This window comes from Carcharhinus amblyrhynchos, chromosome 19 (assembly GCF_965287045.1).
Source record: "Carcharhinus amblyrhynchos chromosome 19, sCarAmb.v2.hapA, whole genome shotgun sequence".
Taxonomy (NCBI): domain Eukaryota; kingdom Metazoa; phylum Chordata; class Chondrichthyes; order Carcharhiniformes; family Carcharhinidae; genus Carcharhinus; species Carcharhinus amblyrhynchos.
The window spans coordinates 14,707,690-14,729,917 of NC_137342.1; the positions used below are offsets into that span (position 1 = coordinate 14,707,690).

At 43.6% G+C, this 22,228-nt stretch overlaps 1 protein-coding gene across 1 annotated transcript in view; it reads right to left on the minus strand.

Moving 5' to 3' along the window:
- LOC145355321 (copine-8) overlaps positions 1-22,228 on the minus strand; it is a 343,466-nt gene that overhangs the window by 66,181 nt on the left and 255,057 nt on the right. Inside the window, exon 14 of the mRNA XM_080207280.1 lies at positions 2,520-2,566. Coding sequence (XP_080063406.1) covers positions 2,520-2,566 — 47 coding nt within the window. The remainder of the gene's footprint in view (positions 1-2,519; positions 2,567-22,228) is intronic.

Sequence of the window (22,228 nt, forward strand, 5' to 3'; positions counted from 1 at the left end):
TAAATCTAAAATTTAGATCTCTGCTTCAATTCTGGACTCTTGAGCATTCACAATTTTAACCCGTCCACCACCGACAACCATCTCTACAGCTGCCTGGGCTCTAGAGTTCCTTCTCTAAACCTCTCCACCTATTCTTCTCTCCTTTCAAACACTTTTTTAAACTCATCTCTTTCACCAATCCTTGGTCTTTTGTCCTGATGTCTACTTATGTGGTTTGGCGTCATACTTTGTTTTATAATTAATTCTCCCGAGCCCCCACCGGCAGGTTCTGTGGCTGGCAAGTGGGGTAGAGTTTGGCAGATGGCCCCAAAATGGGTTTTAAACTGGGCATGAATTTCCTGCGGATTCCTGCACTGGTGCCTGTTACGACAGATCAGGAAACCCACTGGCGGCTCACATGAAACTAATCCTCAACCCACTGTTGGGATGCAGCTGTAGATCTGGCCATCTATGCCTGATTTTCTACAGGGCTGGTGGGTAAACACATTGGGGGAAATATGCCCGGAGCAATTTGGCACACAGATGTCAGGACTTACCTTAATGATGCTTGGTGCTGCCTCTGGAGTTCAGGGTGAAATCCACTGGCAGCCCTGGACCCAGGAACCCACAGCAGCGGATGGGAGGAGCCTCTATCAGATTTGGTGTCCCGGGGTTTTCCAGGTTCAAGAATGTTCATGGAGATGTATCTTCTTTCTCACAAGATCCATCGTTTGGTCTCAGTATGCGACTGGAGATCTATCTGCATTTTTAGGAGGGTCACCTTTTTCCTTCAATAGTGGATCAGTGGTATTGGCCACCTTTTCAATATGACACCCAGGTAAAATGGCGGGCAGACTCTACGCCTTCCGGCCTGCCCATCCACCGAATATGGCACTAACCCCCCCAAGTGCATAATTAATGAGGTCAGTATCAGAAGATTTGGCTTGTTTTCCCACTGGCCTCCACAGCAGAAAGCATTCCACATTCCTGGGGCTTATTACCCACATGGGAGAATTCTGCCCAATGCCCCTGTGAAGAGCTTTGGGATATTAAAGGTGCTATATAAATACAAGTTATTGTTGGTGCGGTTGCAATTACAAGCTTCTTGGATTAGCTTTGGTATCTGCTTGAGGATATTAGCAGCTAACCTACAACTTTGTGCAGAGTTATCAGTGATGGGCAAATCATACCCTAAACTCCTAGTGATTAATATACCCCCCACCACAATGGTTCTGAACACTGAGGGTAATTTGAACTACAAAAAAATGGGTAGGCTGCGGGCATGTGGGATATTGAAAATGTTTTATCTCAGACACAACCCAACGTACTTACTTCCAGCTTTAACAGAGCCAGAAAGCAGGAAAACAGCCCACTCCTAGGAGGCGGGTGGGGTGGGGGGAGGGCTATTTAAATATTATAATGAGGCAGTGTGTGCTTCATACTCAACCTGTCTTCCAAGGTTTAAACCTGGCTGGCCAAGTTTCCCAGGTCTTGGGAAAAACAGCAATGAAAGGGAGGTGAGGGCTGGAAAGTGCCTTTCGCAGCACCATCTGTGCCAAGCGAGGTAAGAACGCTTCATCTCAGCTCAACAAGTTTACCCTTCCTGCCATCTCAACTTACTCCCAAGACCCACCACCCTGCAACTGGACCTCCTGGGCTGCACTGTGACACAGTGGTTAGCACTGCTCCCTCACAGTACTAGGGACCTTGGTTCAACTCCTGGCTTGGGTCACTGTCTGTGCAGAGTCTGTACATTCTCCCCATGTCTTCGTGGGTTTCCTCCCACAGTCTGAAAGATCTGCTAGTTAGATGACCAGACCGTGCTAAATTCTCCCTCAAGTGTACTCGAACAGGTGTCAGAGTGTGGTGACTAGGGAATTTTCACTGTAACTTCACTTGCAGTGTTAATGTAAGCCTACTTGTGACATGAATAAATAAACTTTAAAACTTGAAGTTATTTGACACTATCTCTACCTGAGGATTAGAAACCCCCCCTCATCCAAACCAGAGATTACCACAAAATATAAAATTCTACAAAAACTTCTCTCTGTTATCATCATGCACCTTTCTCTCTAAGTTTCTTGTTACATTTTTACTCCACCGCAGAGCTTTTTAAGCAGTGTTGTCTATAAATGATCATTTGTTCTAAAGTTCTTACATATCCTTCCATCTGCAGATATTTCAAACATTAGCAGGCTTCAAGTTAACAAATCTCTACCGCAATGTTTTTACTTTGTAACGTTGTCTTTTCTTGTAGCTGACAACAAATCAAACTCAATACCAAACTGCTCAAATGATTTAATGAAGTATTACTAATAATTGCTGAATTTCACTCACCTTATGCTAAACGTACAAAGGGCTGTCAATAAATATTATTGAGCAATAGTTCTTTGTGACAGATAGCAAAGAGAAATGACATTTCTGATTATTAAAACTTTGAACAAATATATTAGATAATTAACTGATTTTTAAAAAGATTCCCAATCAGGTTAGAAAAAAAATAACATTTCAGTTTGGATATAGAGAAGTATCTGACTTACCATTTGATGCAGTGAAATCAATAGCCACGGTGAAATTGATTTGTGTTCTAAAAGACAAAAAACAAGCAGTGTTTAATCTACAAGTCTTACATTTGCATTCGCTTCTCATCAACCCGCCACATTCTAAATTCCTAGATCCACGCTTTTCTATTGGAGAAACTGGTGCAACCTCACCAGGTAGGAGTGGTAACTATCGTGTGACAAGTTTACATCGTCTCTGTCCATTATAAGTGTGAGCATGTGAATTTATTATGTGAATTATAATATTTGTTCAAATTGTGCATTTTATGCCACAGGAATGAAAGAAAACGTAAAAGCAAATAAAATAGTTCAGAGACAAAGCTGTTCATAACTGATGCTCTCAGGATTGTAATTATTAAATAGAATGGAGCACCAAACTAACTTTAAGGGTGGCACAGTGGTTAGCAGAGCATCCTCTCAGCACCAGGGACCCAGGTTCAATTCCAGCTTGGGTCACTGTCAACGTGGAGTTTACATATTCTCCCTGCGTCTGCATGGGTTTCCTCCGGGTGCTCCGGTTTGCTCCCACACTGCAAAGATGTGCCGGTTAGGTGGATTGACCATGCTAAATTGTTCCTTCGTGTCCCTCAGGTTAAATGGATGAGCTTTGGTAAATGAGTGATATTACAGGGATAGGGCGGGGAAGAAGAGCTGAGTAAAATACTCTGCCAGAGAGTTTGTGCAGGCTCAATGGGCCAAATAGCCTCTTCTGCACAAATAGGGATTCTGCTTCATGTCACTCAGTAGTACATACCGTATCACAAACATTTTAAAAGTGTGAAGACATCCACTGGCAATTAAAGAATAATGGAAAAAAAATCTCAGTCACATTATTAAAAACATAATACACCCTATTGTTTGGGTCTAAATACAAGACGCATAGTCACACTCTTATTACCTTCTTGTTGTCTTCACAACAAGGTCACTCACTCAGGGAGGAGTGGGATACAATGTGTATTTAAAAAAAAAACTTCAGTTGATTCCTCTTTCACAGAGTAATTCATTTGGCCATATCATCAATAGGTGTTCCTAGCCAAGTCATTTTAATTCTTCGCCATTAATTGGAACCCATAAATTACACATGATCTCCTGTCAGTGTGAGCTTCAGTAGCTGTGGTAATGTACTACCAGGTGGCAATGTAACAGGAGGCAGCGATTCACTATTGAACAGAGTGAAATATAGCTGTATTCATTCTTTATCCATATTCCTTAAACAGGTCACTCTGCTGATCGTTCTGCCTTCTCTGTTCCCACCTCAAAATACCTCAGCATCTTTATGAACACCATTACTATGCATGCACATTAGTCTATTCCAACCTTCACCATCATTTAAAACCACACATTTTCATTGCTTCAGACTATTAGACAGGCAACAATATAGTTGTAATGAAGATCCATGTTAAGAATGAAGACTCAGAAAATAGACCAGAAAGCCAGTATGAGGGCCATAGACATGGAAATGTAATGATGTTGCACTATCATCTAACCATTTTCTGCATTCACATTTAAAGCACCAAGCCATTGGATTTTGCCAGGCAGTTTCATTTACAAACTTTGCCAAGACTGGTATGTTACTTTCTAAAAATATTAGCAGCTTTGTAATTTCTACCAGTAATTTTACCCCATGTGTTCACTTGCCTTTCATAGTTGCAGTTCTTTGAATGGACCCATCAGCATTACTAAATGGCTGCATGTGTGACTTCCCAAGCCCTCTGCAGTGAGCTCCCAATGTCTAGTTCATAATGGGTCAGGAGCTTTTGCAAAAATGAAGGTTATTGTTGGGATACTTTCCAAATAGTTGGATGAGTGCTAAAAGCAGAGTGTCCAACTAATGCCTGACAAGATGCTTCATTGGAAAATCAGGCCAAAAAATTCAGTGCTGCCTTTCCAATGTTCTGTCGAGGTTTTGTGTGGCTTCCAACTTAAGTTTTTTCTTAAGTTTATTTATTAGTGTCTCAAGTAGGCTTACATTAACACTGCAATGAAGGTACTATGAAACAGTCTGGCACCTGTTCGGATACACTGAGGAAGATTTTAGCATGGCCAATGCATCTAACCAGCTTGTCTTTCAGATTGTGGGAGCAAACGGGAGCACCCAGAGGAAACACAGGCAGACATGAAGAGAACGTGCAAATTCCGCAAAGACAGTGACCCAAGCCAGGAATCGAACCCTGGTCCCTGGCACCGTGAGGCAGCTGTGCTAACCACTGTTACACCATGCTGCCCCACTCTGCATTCTTCTGAATTAACTTGTATATCAAGTCAAATAGATTGTTTCTGTACAATGTAACTATACTTTCAACATTTGCTCAGATAGTATACCTACATCTTCATTGGGTACCTGGGCTAATAGTGGTGCAATATTAGATGATTCATTTTTATCCTAGTAAAGACATTTACATTTTTTAAGAATTTATTTCCGTGGAGATATAGAAAGCTTGTGAATTTGCAAAGACACAATACTAAGTCTCTCAATAAATAGGTTAACATCTGTAATTGGAAAAAGTCCATTCGAAAGGATGTAATAGCATAACAATTAGAAATATACAATATAATCAAGTAGAGTCAGCATGGCTTCATGAAGAGGAAATCATGTCTGACAAATGTAATAGAATTCTTTGAGACTGTAATGAGTACAATAGATAAAGGAGAACCAGAAGATGTAATATACTTGGAACTCCAAAAAACATTCAATAAAGTTCGACACAAAGGGCTATTTAGTAAGATAAAAGTCCATGGTATTAGGGGTAGAATATTAGCATGGATGGAAGATTGGCTAACTGATAGAAGACAGGGAGTAAGACAGAAGGGCATTTTCAGAATGGCAACCTGTAACTAGTGGAGTGACACAGGAATCCATGTCGAGGCCCCAATTATTTATGATGTATTAATGACTTGGATCAGGGAAATGAACGTACTATTGCCAAGTTCGTAGATGACACAAAAATAGATGGGAAGGCAAGTGGTGAGGATGACACAGAGGGCTCCATTTTACCATTCCGATTCTAAGTGCTGGGCGGATTTGAAACTGGGAGTGTTTTAGATCTGACTTTTAGATCAGTTCTGAGGCACCCCCATATGCTCTCTACCTGCGAGTCCAAATCATGTTGCAGAAGTGGGCGGAGTTTAACACACCCAAAATCCTGCCTCCAACTGCACATGCACAGAAAGAAAATGATAGAATGCTGCTCCTCTGCCACATCCCTCCTGGGCTGGATAATGCCTCCCCAAGGCCCTCATAAACATTGCCCCATCCCTCCAACATTACTAACCCCCTTATCCCCACCCCCTGCCACCCAGACAGATTGTGAGCCCTTCCCCTCTTTCACCCCCAATGATCTCAGGCAGAGTGGCAGCGGACACCCCTCCGCCCTCCCCCCCCCCCTACTGATCTCAGGCAGAGTGGCAATGGATTCTGCCCTTCCCCCTGACTGATTACAGGCAGAGTAGCAGGGGAACCCCTTCCCCCTCACTGATCTCAAGCAAAGTGGCAGTGGACGCCCCTCCCCCCCCCACTTTCCCCCCACTGATCAGAGGCAGAGTGGCAGCGGACCCCCTCTTCCAATCCCTCCTCTCCCCACCGATCTCAAGCAGAGAGCTGTCGGATGTTCAGCATTTACCTCCTCACTAACTGGAGCACCCGACTCGGACTTTGTGGAGCATGTCTGATTCCCCTATGATTCTGGATAGGGGAATGCAGTGGTAAAGGGGGAAGTGCCAGTAAGGTGCAGCCCATTAAGTCAATTTAAGTGCGTGCATTTGGAGGCGGACACAGATTGCACTACTCACCACGTGCCCGACTTTAGCAGCTTTTCACACCCAAAAACCGGCACCACTTGATGGTAAAAATAGCCCCAAAGCATCTACAGAAAGGTTAAGTGAGTGGGCAAAATCTTGGCAGATGGAATATTATGTAGGAAAATGTCAAGTTGCACACTTTGGGAGGAAGAATAAGGGAGAACAGTATTATTCAAATGGAGAAGGGCTGCAGAATGCTGCAGCACAGAGGGAAAAGTAGAGGGAATGCAGTGAGGGAAGCCTGTAACTCTGCCCATTTTAACTCATCTATCCAACAAGAAACCCCATCCAAATGGCTTTTAAATAGTCCAGAGGGTTTTGCCTCCAGAACCCAGAAGTCTTGATTACTCTTTATTCGTATTCCCCGCACTCTTTCACAATTTTGGAACTTGACCTCTTTCAAATTAAATTAAGAGTAATTCAAGCCAGAAAAAGAAATATAGGAGGACTGCATTATTCAACCACTGCAAACTTTCTGAATGATTCTTTTACGAATTCCAATAGTTTCAGTCAGAATATAAAAACCTGATCATTTGGTTTGTTAACATTGACTTCAGTCAAAGAAGCTTTTGAAACAGAAGTGTTATTTAAGTATAGCATTTGTGACAATGAGAACAGCAAATACTGGAAATACTCAACCGACCAGATATTAATCCATGTTCATTTAACAGGAAATTTCCATTTTCCGTATAGAACAAGATGTTCAAAGATGTGTAAGTTAGGCAAATTGGCCGTGCTAAATTGTCCCTTAGTGTCTCAAGAAGTGCAGGTCGGAGGGATTAGCGTGGTAAATACATAGGGCTATAGGGATAAGGCTGGGATAGAATGGTCTGTCAGAGAGTGTGTGCTGACTGGATGGGCTGAATGGTCTCCTTCTGCACTGAAGGGACTTGATGAGGTGAAAATCAAATCATCATGCAAAAAGGATCTGTAAATGTTATCAAAAAGAAAGTACAGCAGGTGCTGGAAATGTGAAATTGAAACAAAATTGCTGGAAGTACTCAGCAGGTCAGGCAGCACTTGAGGACAGAAAAACAGAGTTAGCTTTTGAAGCTGATGGTATTTGTTTGAGGAAAGCTAGAATATTTATGCTAATGATTGATCTTGAGTGGAATCTTATCTTGCAGAATTTATTAAACATTTTGCAGACCACTGACTTTTCACATAGAAAATCCTTCATCTCCATTGGCCTTTGATCTTATACATACAATGAAGATTACGCCAAGAAGTTGAATGTTAGTTTAACTAAACTGTGGGAATAGAATTAGAGGTCACCAGTTCGAAACAGGAAAGCCCATTTTAAGGCCGATAATAGCAATTTAGCCGTCAGGCAAAGAACAAACAAGGGAATAAGTTTCCAGACACAGCAGTAGGAAAAAAAAGGCACAGGGCTAGATTTTACAGCTAAAATTCAGTGGACCACGCTTATGTAAAATACAGTGTGATGACGTTGGGTCAGCAATCTGATGCTACCTTCCCCAGAACACTGGGGGCTTCAGTAGCCTCCAAACCCAACCCCTCACACCCGGTGTCAGTTTGTGGAGATCAGTATTGATTCCTGCCAGGTCCCTGCTGCGCCCGAGGGTCAGAAAATGCCGGAAGCTGGAAGAATTCAACGCTAAACCCCCTACCCGCGATTCTCCAGCCCCAACCTGCTCTAACGTGTTTTGCACTGTGTGTCAGGCAGCCGGAAAATCGAGGCCAAGACTTCATCTCCTCGGGATAATTTAAACAGCAGTTTTATTCTAAATATAAATCTGAAATTTCTGATGATTTGAAATTATTCTGAAGTTACAGACTTTAAACCTATGATGAACATTTCAGTAATGAGTATTATTCGATGAACTGAGCAGCAAGTAAAATATTAAAATGTTACTCTTGGCTCTTGCTGCAAATCTTAAATGTTTCCGAGTAAAACCTAAGGGCTCTAAACAATTTATATTTGCATAATTGTCAGTTGTAATCTCGGAAAATAGCAATTAAGTCCTTGTTAGATATTGTCAGTGCAACTTAAGTACCACTTCTTCATTTTTGCAAATTATTTTTCTATTATTAAGCTATTTCAAAAGTATTGTACTTCAAAATGTCAACTAAATACCTGATTGTTTAATGTTATTACTTCCTAGAAGTGATGTGGCGAGTCTCACATGCCAAGTGCTCCCTCAGAAAAATCAATGATGTGATTCAGTACAGGAAGCTGCCACAATCAGTCTGACCTAATGAGCAGGGTTTAATCAGGTGCTTGATGTTTTAAGCATTGTAACAGCTGCAAATCGGAAGGTGAATTTTCTACATTGGAGCCTTGCTTACTGGGGCACTGTCAGGAACTCGCATGGTCATAGTTACAAAGCAGGATGGTCATTCAGTTCACCTTGATTCATCGATCGGGAGAGGTCCGAATACCACTCTATTGTAGCATCTGACTGATTCCGTGGTCTGGACTTAGGGTGTCCAGACAGGTGAGAGAGTTGGAATGGGAAATGTGTCATCCACTCACTCCTGTCCCCACTGTCCCAGCAGGCTAATCAAGCGTTAGGCAGCCAATTTGCATTGGGGGGTGAGGCCTTCGCATCCAATGGAGGCACTTATGCTGGAATGTCAGGCAGGGGAGTGTTCGTTCTAAACTCTAAAGCCAGTGAATAAATAGTCTAACAACACCCAAAACGTTGCTGCTACAGGTAGTCATGGTTCCATGGGCAGGTTTTTCCATCAACCCTTGTGTCACCTCTCAAAACTGATGGTAATCACTCCCAAACCTTTTCCCACCCAACCAGCCTCCCATCCACTGACTCTGTCTGCACTTCCTGCTGCCTCAGCAAAGCAGCCAACATAACTAAGGACGCCACGCACCCTGGACATTCTCTCTTCTGTTGGGAAAAAGATACAAAAGTCTGAGGTCACATACCAACCGACTCAAGAACAGCCTCTACCCTGAGTAGGAGTTTGAAAATGAATCTCCCACACTCTGTGCACTGCAGACTGCACTCGCGTGAATTACGTGACAAACCATTGGGGCAAGTGCTATTCCTGCTGGAGAGGCCAGCAGCATAGCTCTGAGTGGGCCATTGTGCATGTGCTGAACTGTCAGCGTTGAGGTCGGCACATGCACAGTAGCTCCCAGTAGCCTCAGACCCCCTCACCATGGCCCAATCGCTGGCTCCCTAAACATATCTGGGCCAGCCTCAATCTCCCCCTGGCAGCCCTTATCTCCCCCCTCCTCCCCATTTGTAGTGACAATCCACCCCTTCCCCGCAGTATCAAAAACTGCATCCAATGCCCCTGGCAAACTAAACCCTCCTTCCGCCCAACCCAATGGCCAGCCCCAATCATTATCCTCCCTCCCTCTGTCACTCATCCCAGTGCAGTGTGGCACCACTAATCACAACCCACCAATCACACACGCTGCCCCACCGCCGCCTCCCCCCCCCCCCCCCCCCCACCCCCCCGGGAGCCATGATCTCATTAGGCCCTGTTCCCATAAGGCCCTAACCCTTAGCACCACCCAATGCCTGGTGGGCAGTGCCAAAGTGGCCCTGGGCATTGCTACTTTGTTTGTTGGGCAGTTCCATGGGGTCAGGCTGGAACTGCCAAGCTGCAATGCCCAGGGGGCATCCCCTCACCCTTAACCTCCTGAAGGGCCTCGATGGACCCTCTTCACTCAGCGTGGTCAGACCGCCAGCTTCCCGCTAGTGGGTAGCTATTGTAAAGCCCGCTAGAGTGAACCATCCCGGGGTGGGGGCACTATTGATATGTTAAATCTATTATTTAAATGATCATTTACATAAATTATACAGCTCCGTGCCGATTTCAGGAGAGAATGGCACCAGAAATCCAGCTGCCGGAGACTCGCGGAATGCCCAGTGAGGAACCCGTTAAACAGCCTCTGCTTCAGTCTCCCGGAGCCCTGCTCTGGGCTGGGAGAATCCGCCCCTACCCCTCCCAGCCTCCACCCCTAACTTTTACCTTATTTTAATACAACGTGGATGAGCAGAGTCACAGAATTACCAATTGGCTTTCAACAGCACAAAGAAAACATTGACTGAACATGAAAAACGTTGACTACATCACAAAACTCCTTCACTCCCACTTACGTTCACAGTTGTGTACGCAGATTTTAAGAACACATATCACAAAATATACCATATGCTATAACGTTCTCAGTAAATACATGGTCCCTGTGCACCAACAGGCTAGCTGTGGTCAGACACACCCTACTCCAAAACCAGATGGCAGATTCCACCCAATTCAACTTCTGTGGATTTCTCCTCAAATCCCCCCCCAATGATTATCACATGAATGTTTCCAAACTCCACTCTCAAAAAGGCCCACCTTTGTAGGTCTTTATAGTTTAAAGATGGCCCTTTCTTTAAGCTCCTGTTTTCTTTTCACGTTGTTAAACTCTCTCAGCACAATGCAGACACAGTCTGAAATTAAACCAAAACTTTCACACATATAAGCATCCTTGCTTAACAGGAATCTAACTAAACTTTTAACCATTTCTGACACAGAAACACTAAATTAAACTCACTTAAAGTAAATAACTCATCCTTATTTCTAATAGCCAACAATACAAACATAATTACTTCAAACTTTGTCTCCTGACAATTGGCAACTTATAGTTTATGCAAATGACAAAAATGCAATGTCTATTATTTGTGGAATAGTAACACTGGGCAGGAAGGATTTAAATGTAAAAACCAGGAAAGCTGATGTAATTGACTGCGTGCAGCCAAGCATTTGAATTTTTTTTAGATAGAAAGAGGACATCAGCTATTCTGTGTTGCAATGTGCCTCCAGGGCCTGCTGCAGCCATTCACCGCCTCTCAGACTGAAGGTTGTGCAAAAGCCAAAATCTAAACACCGGAGTCCAAATAGACCTGAAAATGGAACAACCTTTTCAAGCAAATAATTAGCTAAAAAGTAAAAAAGCAAGGGCCAGACTGCCTGTTCACTTTGCGAGGAAAGCAACAGAAACTCACCCAGGCGTGTATTAGTGGAGCTCATAGAAACCCTACAGTGCAGAAAAAGGCCATTTGGCCCATCGAGTCTGCAGCGACCACAATCCCAACCAGCTCCTACCCCCATATCCCTACATATTTACCCGCTAACCTACGCATCTCAGGACACTAACGGGCAATTTTAGCATGGCCAATCAACCTAACCCACACATCTTCGGACTGTGGGAGGAAACCAGAGTACCCAGAGGAAACCCACGCAGACACGAGGAGAATGTGCAAACTCCACACAGACAGTGACCCAAGCTGGGAATCGAACCCAGGCCCTTGGAGCTGTGAAATGCTAACCACTGTGCTACCATGGCGACCTGTAGCTGGTCTGTCAAATTCTCCATCCCACTCACAATGATTCCTGCCATGTGCAGGGTAGGAATATCCCAGCCCAAAGAGACAGACTGACAGACTAGGGGGGCAGAATTTTCCCATCCCACCCGCCATGGGGATCATAGCATGCAGGATAGAAAATTCGGCAGACTGTGCAAAGGTCCATTGACCTCTAGTCTTGGGGCGAGTGTGGCCAGAAAATCCTGCCCTGAGCTTTTTGGTAAGATTATAGTTAATGAGGTCTACGTGGGAAAATGTGAATTCATCCATATTGCATTTAAGGCAAGCCAGGCCAAACAGATCAAGTATTCAGTTAGGGGAGACGACGGCCTTATTATGTCAGTGGTATTATCGCTGGACTATTAATCCAGAAACTGGGTTCGAATCCCATCATGGCATATGGTGGAATTTGAATTCAATAAAAATCTGGAATTAAGAATCTACTGATGATCATGAAACCATTGGTGATTGTTGGAAAATCCCATCTGGTTCACTAATGTCCTTTAGGGAAAGAAATATGCTGTCCTTATCTGGTCGACATGTGACTCCAAAGCCACAGCAATGTGGTTGACTCTCAACTGTCCTCAGGCAACTCGGGATGGGCACTAAATGCTGGCCAGCCAGTGACACCCATGTTCCATGAATGAATAAAAAGTGGTATACACCTCAGTCTCCCAGAGGTCAGTGGGACTGCAAAATAGTAACACAATCATTTCACATTTTCTTGCTGGCATCTCAGAGCTTTTAAGGATATTTTAGCAGGAATAGTCAAAGCTTTCTTCTTTAATACCCTCACAGTTTGGGAATTCGGAGGCGCGCATGAGTCAGTGGTTCATTATTCCAAACGGATGGGGTGGGCTGAAAATGAATCTGTGAATCAGCACACCAGAATTCTTTCCATGTTTTGCACTGTGGGAAGATGAGTGCTGGGTGCAGTCAAGATGAAAACGTACATGAGCAGTCTAGCACACAGAATCCAGCTGGCCAGAAAATCTCCTGAGCTAAAAGATGCCTAAGGCCACCACGTCTGATTTTCCAGTGCTCTTGCATCTGTTCTTTGCCCTCACACTTGGTAAAACAAACAAATTCAAAATCCACTTCGTTAAACTAAAATGCCGGAGATGCACAACAGAGCTGTCAACGTTTAAGAATCTTTTCAGGATCTTAGGCAGGTCCACCCCAAACGTTGAGGCAGGTCCCCCCTGAACGTTGAGGCAGGTCCCCCCTGAACGTTGAGGCAGGTCCCCCCTGAACGTTGAGGCAGGTCCCCCCTGAACGTTGAGGCAGGTCCACCCCGAACGTTGAGGCAGGTCCCCCCTGAACGTTGAGGCAGGTCCCCCCTGAACGTTGAGGCAGGTCCACCCCGAACGTTGAGGCAGGTCCCCCCTGAACGTTGAGGCAGGTCCACCCCGAACGTTGAGGCAGGTCCACCCTGAACGTTGAGGCAGGTCCACCCCGAACGTTGAGGCAGGTCCCTCCTGATCGTTGAGGCAGGTCCACCCCGAACGTTGAGGCAGGTCCACCCCGAACGTTGAGGCAGGTCCCTCCTGATCGTTGAGGCAGGTCCACCCCGAACGTTGAATGAGAGCTCACATAGTCTGATAAGAAGCCTTGAATTACAATCTACTAAAATAATCTTTAAGGTTCACAAAGTTGCTTAGCAGCAGAACAAAAGTGTTGATTTTATCAAGACAGGTGTCCGTGTTTGCAAGAAACACTGGCTTGGAAATCACAAGTAGCAGCCCTCACGTTTCAGGCTGAGTTATGCAAAATACCTCCTACTGTGTTTCCTGCGAATGCCACACCTCATCAGCAGTGGCCAGATACTGAGTTATTTGTATATTTAAAATTATCATTGCACGCATGCCCTATGCACAGATCATACAAGCAGTACACCTACGAGATGTTGTTCCCACAATGTGCACGGGGCCAGATTTGAAATGCTATAATAACTGGGTCTGCAGTTCTCCCCATCCCATCCCCACACAGCACGGCCACCACCGAAAGCAACAACTGGCGGCCAGTCCCATGAGCAAGCTACTGATGTGCTCTAAGCAGTGAAGAGGTGCACCAAGGCAGCAGCTTGCGGGTGTGGAAGGGTAGGAATTTAATAGGTTCTTATCCTGGGACCTCAACGCAAAGTTTGGAGCGTAACCAGATTGCAACACGGCCAGTTCAAACGACCAAATCTTTTCATCCGTGTTTGAATGGCAAAGAGACGCAGACCTGCCCCTCCAGTGAAAACATATTCCAGGAAGCTGAATGTTGAAGCATGCAACTTCAGCCAATCTTTACACACTTTTATAAGCCTTCACTTAAGAGGGCTACACATCACAAATATAAAAAGGCCACAGTTTCAGTATGTTTCTGCTCAGAGGGGAAGATGTGAACTAACAGTTAATATCTACAACCTGCATCGAGGGAAATACAAATAAATTAAAACTAACATAGTCCAATCTACTTCCCCCTATCCTCATTCGAGATAATCACTCATTCCCACCCACAGGAAAACCATCAGGACAATGAGCAAATGAAAATTGCCCCATTATTTCACTGTGCCCATTTATTTGCAACATTTTGTTATGATTGAAGTGCAATGTTAATGCTTGAGTTATTAAATAAAACAGACATCATTGAAATATCTTGAGGAAATTACTTGTTTAATAATTGTATCCACCATGTACTGTTATGAGAGGCATGGGCCAAGTTTTTACACTCCCAACCAGGGTGGGTTCTGAGGCACAGGGAAAAATAAAATTACATGCACAGAATTCCCTTCAGGTTCCAGTCCAACTCGACCTGGACGTCACCTTACAGTGGGACAGACGTGGTCTCAAATGGACAGCCCACCCATGCCCCCAGTAAGGCCCGTAAGTGGCCACTTTAGGGCCTTTTCCCACACAGCCTCAATTTTCAAGCTGGTGGGGTCGCCTAACAACTGAAGGATGGGAAACAGAAGAAGTTCACCCCCTCGGTCTCAGGCAAGGAGGAGAACGGACACTCTCCACTCACTGATCAGAGACCTCTTCCCCCACACCCACAACCTTTCCTCATGTTTATCTGGCAATAAGGATACTTCAGGTACAAGTAATAAATAACCAACTTCATAAAGTAAATCAAAGAAAAAGATTTAATGAAGAAACTTCATTACACCAACATTCAGGCCATACCCTGGGCTACACAAGCTCCCCACAGTCCCCATCTGCTTTCTAGTTATGCCGACTGGGTCAGCTGATCACCACATCATTTGGCCATTGGTTACATTATAACAAAGTCCAATGTTATCATTGGTTACATTATACAACACTGGCCCACCCGCGACAGTGAGATCACTCTCCCCACCCCCTCACGACTCCCTGGAGCTCCTGCTGCTGACTGCTTACCATCACTGCGATTCGCAGGATTTAGTCTCGGGCACTGATCTGCAGTACCTCTTCCAGCCACTGCAGCACTGTGCCTGGATGGTGGGGAGGTCAATTAGATTGGTCAGCAGGTCTCCAAGGCAGGACTTTCTTCCAAGTGAGGGAAGAATCCCACCTTCTGCCAATCAACACTCCTCAGGATGTGAATCAGAGTGGGACGATCGGAGTCAGTGGGGATGTATTCCCTGCTAACTCTCCGGGTGACAGCACCAAACACTCGCCATCATGAAAATTCAGGCCATAAAGCATTAGTGTCATGTTAATAGCTTCCTATATACACTGACTGACATGAAATAAAACACATTGGGGAATACTGTAAGAGTCGCTCAGCATCAGTAATGAGATTCCGCTCCCACATTTTTTTTTGCAATAACTTTTTTCTATTTTCTTTCGGCAGATGTTTGACTTCATTGGAACTTAGGAAGAAAACAATTTCTTTAACCAGTCTCCCCCAGCCAGGGTGATGATGAGGGAGTGGATTTTCTATTATTTACTGACAGTGAGTGTACTCCTGTGGAATGGGACTGATTCACTAAGTTATAGATCTTGTCCTTTGATAGAACACACAGCTGCTCCACAATCTGCCAGCAACCAACAGGCCAAAACCAAGTTAAATATGCGTGCAGAAGGCCAGTCACTCTGGCTTGGGAATCCAGGCTCTGCCAATAATAAAAATTAATACAAAAGAATTCATTGGATCGACCAAAGATGTGTGGGGGAAGGACTTGGATAAGTCCTGAAAATGAGAATAGGGGTTCATGTAGTGCGATTAACCCTCACCCATTCATGGTGTTATAGGCAACACAATAGGCTGGAGCTGTTTGCACAGTGTATTCAGTGACTGCATAGCTCAATCCAATATTGTGCGTAGCTAACACTACTTAAAGTCATCCGACCATTTTTAATGGAAAAATACTTTGTGCCTGCAAGAAGTGGAGGGAACTATTTCAAAAGACAATGGGGCAGTAATACTTTGAGCACTCGCTAACCATGCACGGTGGCACAGTAGTTAGCACTGCTGCCTCACAGCGCCAGGGACACAGGTTCAATTCCTGGTTTGGGTCACTGTCTGTGTGGAGTTGGCACGTTCTCCCTGTGTCTGCGTGGATTACCTCCAGATGCTCCAGTTTCCTCCCACAGTCCAAAGATGTGTGGGTTAGGTTGGTTGGCCATGTTAAATTGCTCCTTAGTGTCAGGGGGACTAAGCTAAATGTTTGGGGTTATGGGGATAGGGCCTGGGTGGGATTGTGGTTGGTGCAGACTTGATGGGCCAAATGGCCTCTTTCTGCACTGTAGGATTCTATGATCTATGATGCCAGAAAGCAAGCAACAAAGTTTTCAGACACTGAGATCTTAAGATAAAAGCAAAATACTGCGGATGCTGAAATTGGAAACAAAAGTAGAAAATGCTTGAAAATCTCAGCAGGTCTGACAGCATCTGTGGAGAGAAAATAGAACCAACCTTTCCAGACTTGAAACATTGGCTCTATTTTCTCTCCACAGATGCTGTCAGACCTGCTGAGGTTTTCCAGCATTTTCTGTTTTTGTTTGACACTGGAGGTCTTGGTGGGAGGAAGTGTAAAGAATGCAAGATGTCCAATAGGTCAGGGATCAAGTAAACCCACCAGACAAAACTCAGGGTGTAGTGGGAACCAGTAGCACCGGAAGTTAATGCCAGGAATTTAGCTCCAAGCACATGAATGCCTTGTAGGAACTACTTTAACAACCTCACATGAGATGTCAAAGTGTGCGAGTTCATTTCGATATCTCCTACCAACTGTGCCCATAGTCTCACCCACAGCTCAATTTGTTAAACTCCTATCACCTGCCTCTCATATCTCAGATCCCATTTTTGAACATTGGGAAAGCACAGGCCAACTAAGACTGAGCATATTTCTCCCCAAGAAATCTTTTGAAGAAACATTGAAAGTTCATTAATAAGCATAGGAAGTTCCAACAAATTACTAGAACGACTAATTTTCTCATGACACTGATGAAGGTAACAAAAGAAAATGGAAAGAATATGTACTTTGCTGCAAATATCTAATTCATATCTTTTAGAATATATCTTTTCATTTTGGGTTAAACGTAAGATAGATGGAAAAGGCTGGTTAAGAAACTGATAAACTAATATCAAACAAACCTAGATTTAACTAATCTTCAAGGCCAGATTTGATAGTGAAAATAAATTTAAACAGTCAGTGACCCATCTCTGGACTTCATTTTAGATCTTGGGAATTTGGAGAGAGGGCAATTACAACGATTATAGATATAAATTATTCATGTGATTACAGGATGAAAGAGTTGTGTTGAAGGTAAACTAATTTGTTTGCATTTCTGTTGGAGACCATTGCGAAGCATGCTACACTGTCATATAGATGGTCTGTGGGGATGTAAGTCAGACCTGCACCTTAAGCAGTGTCACAACAATGTGCTGTGTACAATGTGAAATATTAACTGTTAGTTTCATTGCCTGGGATTCTTTTTAAAAAGGAAAAAACTAATATCGAGAACTGCAAAGACACTGTTTTGAAATGACTGAAGAATGCAGAAATCACCAGACCTACATATTGGTCAGGCATCTTGGAGCCCAGAACATGGATCCTTCAGAACATGTTTACCTGATGGACTTCATGCCTACAATCAACCAAAATTTCTTCAAAACATAAGCATAATAGAACAGCAGACTTCATGACTCCGGAAATTGTCAGGAATAACAAAGCACTAACAAAACTCAGCAGCGTTATTTCATATCTACAGTACAGAAACAGGCCATTCAGCCCATCGAGTCTACACTGAATCTCCAAAAAAGTAACTCACCCAGGCCCTAACCTTGTAACTCCACATATTTACCCCACTAATCCCCCAAACCCTGGACACTAAGGGGCAATTTATCACGGTCAATCAATCTATCTTTGGACTGTGCAGGGAAACTGGGGCACTCGGAGGAAACCCACACAGACACAGAGAAAATGTGCAAGCTACACACTGACAGTCACCCAAGTATGAAATTGAACTTAGGTTCCTGGAGCTGTGAGGCAACAGTGCTAACCTCTGTGCCATCCACACAATGAATGTTAAGGACCCCCTATCTGTTCTGATAGCATCTTTATAGCGTTGACAGTGGAAGATTGAGGCTCCTTTAAAATGGATTGACTTCCATTGTGTGTTGATTGTCACATGGGTGAAACCCCATATGTTAAAATCTATGATTATACACCCATCTGGTTATTACAATAAGAGTTTGCAGAAAGTAACACCCAAAAGAATACTGCAGAATGTAACATCTTGTTCTCCTGCTATTCTCAAGTTCAGACCTTACACATTACATTTTAGAATGCTTCAGTAGAGGACCAAGATAAAACAGGAGTTAATATTTTAAATTATGATAAGGCCAATTTTACTAGACTGAGGAGGGATTTTAGCAGAAGTGCACTGGAAACAGCTACCCGAAGGTCATTCAGCATCATAGAACATTGGGAGCTTTCATCAGGGAAATCAAGGGGTTCAGAGTAAACGTGTCCCCACAAAGAAAAGATACGGGATGGCCAAATCTGGATGTGAAGCAGCTTACAGGGTAAGGTACAGCAGAACAGGAAAGCTTAGACACTCAGAACTCTAAACCACAGATAGCCAAAGGGAATATAGAAAGAGGAGATGTGAAAACAAAAAGGAAATTAGGAAAGCAAAAAGGCAGCATGAAGGAATGTTGGCAACAGAATCAAGGATGACTCAAAAATGTTTTATTAATGCATTAAGACCGAGAGGAAACTAAAAAAAAAAGTAGGACCCGTAAAGGATCAAAAAGGTAATCTATGTGTGGAAGCAGAAAATATGGGTATACTTGTTCATAAATATTTTGTATTTCTCTTCATAAATGAGGGGAATGGTGCAGACATGGCAGCTAAGGAGGAGAACCGTGAAGTATTGGATGTGATAAGGAGAGAGGAATAAGTGGATAAATCACCAGGGCCAAATGCAACGTATCCCAGACTATTTAAAGAATCCAGAGAGGCATTGACCATTATGTTGCAATTCTCACTAGATGCAGGTGAGTTGCTGGAGGATTGGGTGTCTGCTAACATCATATCATTGTTTAAAAAGGGGTGGACCAAATAATTACAGGCTAGTCAGCCTGGCCTCAGTAGTAGGCAAATTACTGGAATCAATTCTGAGACACAGAATAAACTTAGAAAGGCACAGATTAATCAAGGACAGTCCACATGGATTTGTTAAGGGAATTTTTGAGTAATTGACAAGGAGGTTTGATGAGGGTGCTGTAGCTGATGTGGTCCACATGGGTTCTAACAATGCTTTTGACAAGGTTTCACAAGGCAGACTATTTAAAAACATAAAAGTCCACTAGATTCAAGGGAATGTAGGGAGCTGGCTTAGTGGCAGGAAATAAATGGTAATCATTGATGGATGTGTTTGTGACTAGAAGACTATTTCCAGTGGGCTTCTGCAGGGCACAGTATTAGGTCTCTTGCTTTTTGTGGTATAGATTAATGATTTGGACATAAAAGAAGGGGGAAAGCTCAAGAAGTTTGCAAACAACAAAATAACTAGCCACACAGCTGATAGCCAGGACACTGCTGCAGACTGCAGGCAGATGTCACTGGACTTTCCAGTGGGTAGTAAAGTGACAAATGAAATTCAATCCAAAGAAGCGTGAAGTGATGCATTTGAAGATGTCAAATAAGGCAAAGGATTACAAAATGGGCAATACTGAGAGGTGCAGAGAAAGTGAGAGAGCTTGGAGTGAATGTCCACTAATCCCTGACGGTAGCAGGACAGGCTGATAACATGGTTAAGAAGGCAAATTGAATTCCTTTTTATTAGCCAAGGCACTGAATATAAAGAGCAGGAAGGTTATGTTAGAACTATGTAAAACAGTTGGGTCACAACTCGAATACTGTGTTTAGTTCTGGTCACTCCATTACAGAAAGGATGTAATTACATTAGAGAGGGTGCAGAGGAGATTTGACAGGGTGTTGATAGATCTGGAAAATTGCAGCTATGGAAAAAGATTGGATAGGCTGAGGAACAGAGGAGGCTGAGAGGAGATTTCATTGAGATGTAAAAAAATGCTAGGGGCCTGAATAGAATGGATGGGGAGGGCCAATTTACTTTAGCAGAAAGCTCTGACACTCGGAGCATGGAGATAAAGTGATTGGTGGAATAATTAGAGAGGAGACAAGGATTTGTTTTTCACCCACAGAGGTTGCGGGGTCTGGAACTCACTGCCTGAAGCAGTAGGATAGGCAGCAACCCTTAACTCATTTAAAAAGTGTTCTGATGTGCACCTCATGCACAGTAACTTTCAGGGCTATGGACAATTGCTGAGAAGATGGACGTTATTGTTTAAAAATATTTTTGGGAGCATTGCGTTATTTTGTAAAGGTGGCTGTGTGTGTAAATGATGTAATTAAGCTGGTTGAAGCACTGTGATTTATAGTCATTACGGTCCAGATTTAGAGCAGCAGTGAGAATGATGCAGAACTAAAATGCAGCAAAACAGCCAAGCGTCTGTTCAGAGCGATGCTCGGGATTCACGACAGGCTTGGGATTGACATCTATCTAAAGCCCTCATTGCAGGGTGGGGAGAGTCCCATCATCACATAAATAAGAGAATGTTCTAGGCTATTTTTGGCCCAGGACAAAGTGGCCGACTCTCCTGCGCCCGATGAATTCTGGCAGTCGACAAAACTCAGATCAGTCTGTGGCCAGAAGGCCATTTAAAAGCCCCAGGCACTTTCAAAGGAAGGCCTTCTTTGTATTGTGTCCCCAAATGGCAGTTAGGCTTTCACGAGTGGCAAGTATAATTAGTTACATATTTATCACGGAGAGCAGAGGGTTTGTCTCTGGAATTCCTGTGAGGTGACACACACAGAGGAAAAGGGGAGAACCAGATTGATACCAGGCCAATCAGGTTGCACAAGGTGTCATCTGGAACTTTCTGCTCACATCTGCACTCTGATCTCAAATAAGTACAAAGTGATGCTGTTGTAATTGGAATGTCACAGCAAAATTCTGCTATGGGGATCTGAAGCCAGAACTCAATACCCACTTGTGTATAATTTTATGCCAGCACACACAATCTATTTCCCTTCACACACACAGTTAGCACTGCTGTCTCACAGTGCCAGGGACCCGGCTTCGATTCCGAGCTTGGGTCACTGTCTGTGCAGAGCCTACATGTTCTTCCTGTATTTGCATGGGTTTCCTCCGGGTGTTCCAGTTTCCTCCCACAGTCCAAAAGACTGGTTAGGTGCATTGTCCATGCTAACTTCTCCCTCTGTACCCGAACAGGCACCGGAGTGTGGCAACTAGGAGATTTTCACAGTAATTTTATTGCAGCGTTAATGTGAGAACCTACCTATGACGAATAAATAAACTTTAACTTCCTGAGTGTATTCAATTAGCAGTACTGCCAAGGGAACTTGTCCTCTGGTTCAAACTATCTGGGCAATTTATTATCCAAATTGCAGTTTTATTATTGGTTCCCATGTGCTCCAAATCTCACAGGGAGCATTATCAAATGCTCATCAGGAGATAAATTACATTGTTACAACCACATTATCCGTATCCACAAAGCCAGACTTCCTAAAACGTCCATGGGCTTGCTATGTAAGCAGCCATTCATCAATCCATAATACCCTATTGTACCTTCATTCTTCCTGCATGCTGTTTAAAAAAAAAGCCCTATTTACATTCAATATCTATTCATATTATACATTTTTATTTTTATCCGCATTTTTAGTGCACCTTGTAGGTTTCTCATCCAATCAAAGTCATCAATAAATCTTTCACTTTCTATTTATTTAATATTTTAACATCCATCAATCAAAATGGCAGTTTGGGGGAGGTTTCCTCCAGGTGTGGGTGACACAGTAAAAATTATTAACAGTGGAACACCAGTAGTTATATCTCACACACAAAGAAAAGCCTTTCACACTTTTCAAGCATCTACATTAGGAGGTTGTTATGACGATCACGAAGGGTATGGGGAATCATCAATAAATCTCCCCATGGGCTTCATGGAGTATAGGCCGCCATTTGAGCAAGCAGTGGCTCACCCAATGGGAAGCATTTCGCTGGGGATATTAAACCTGTTACGCTACCTGGA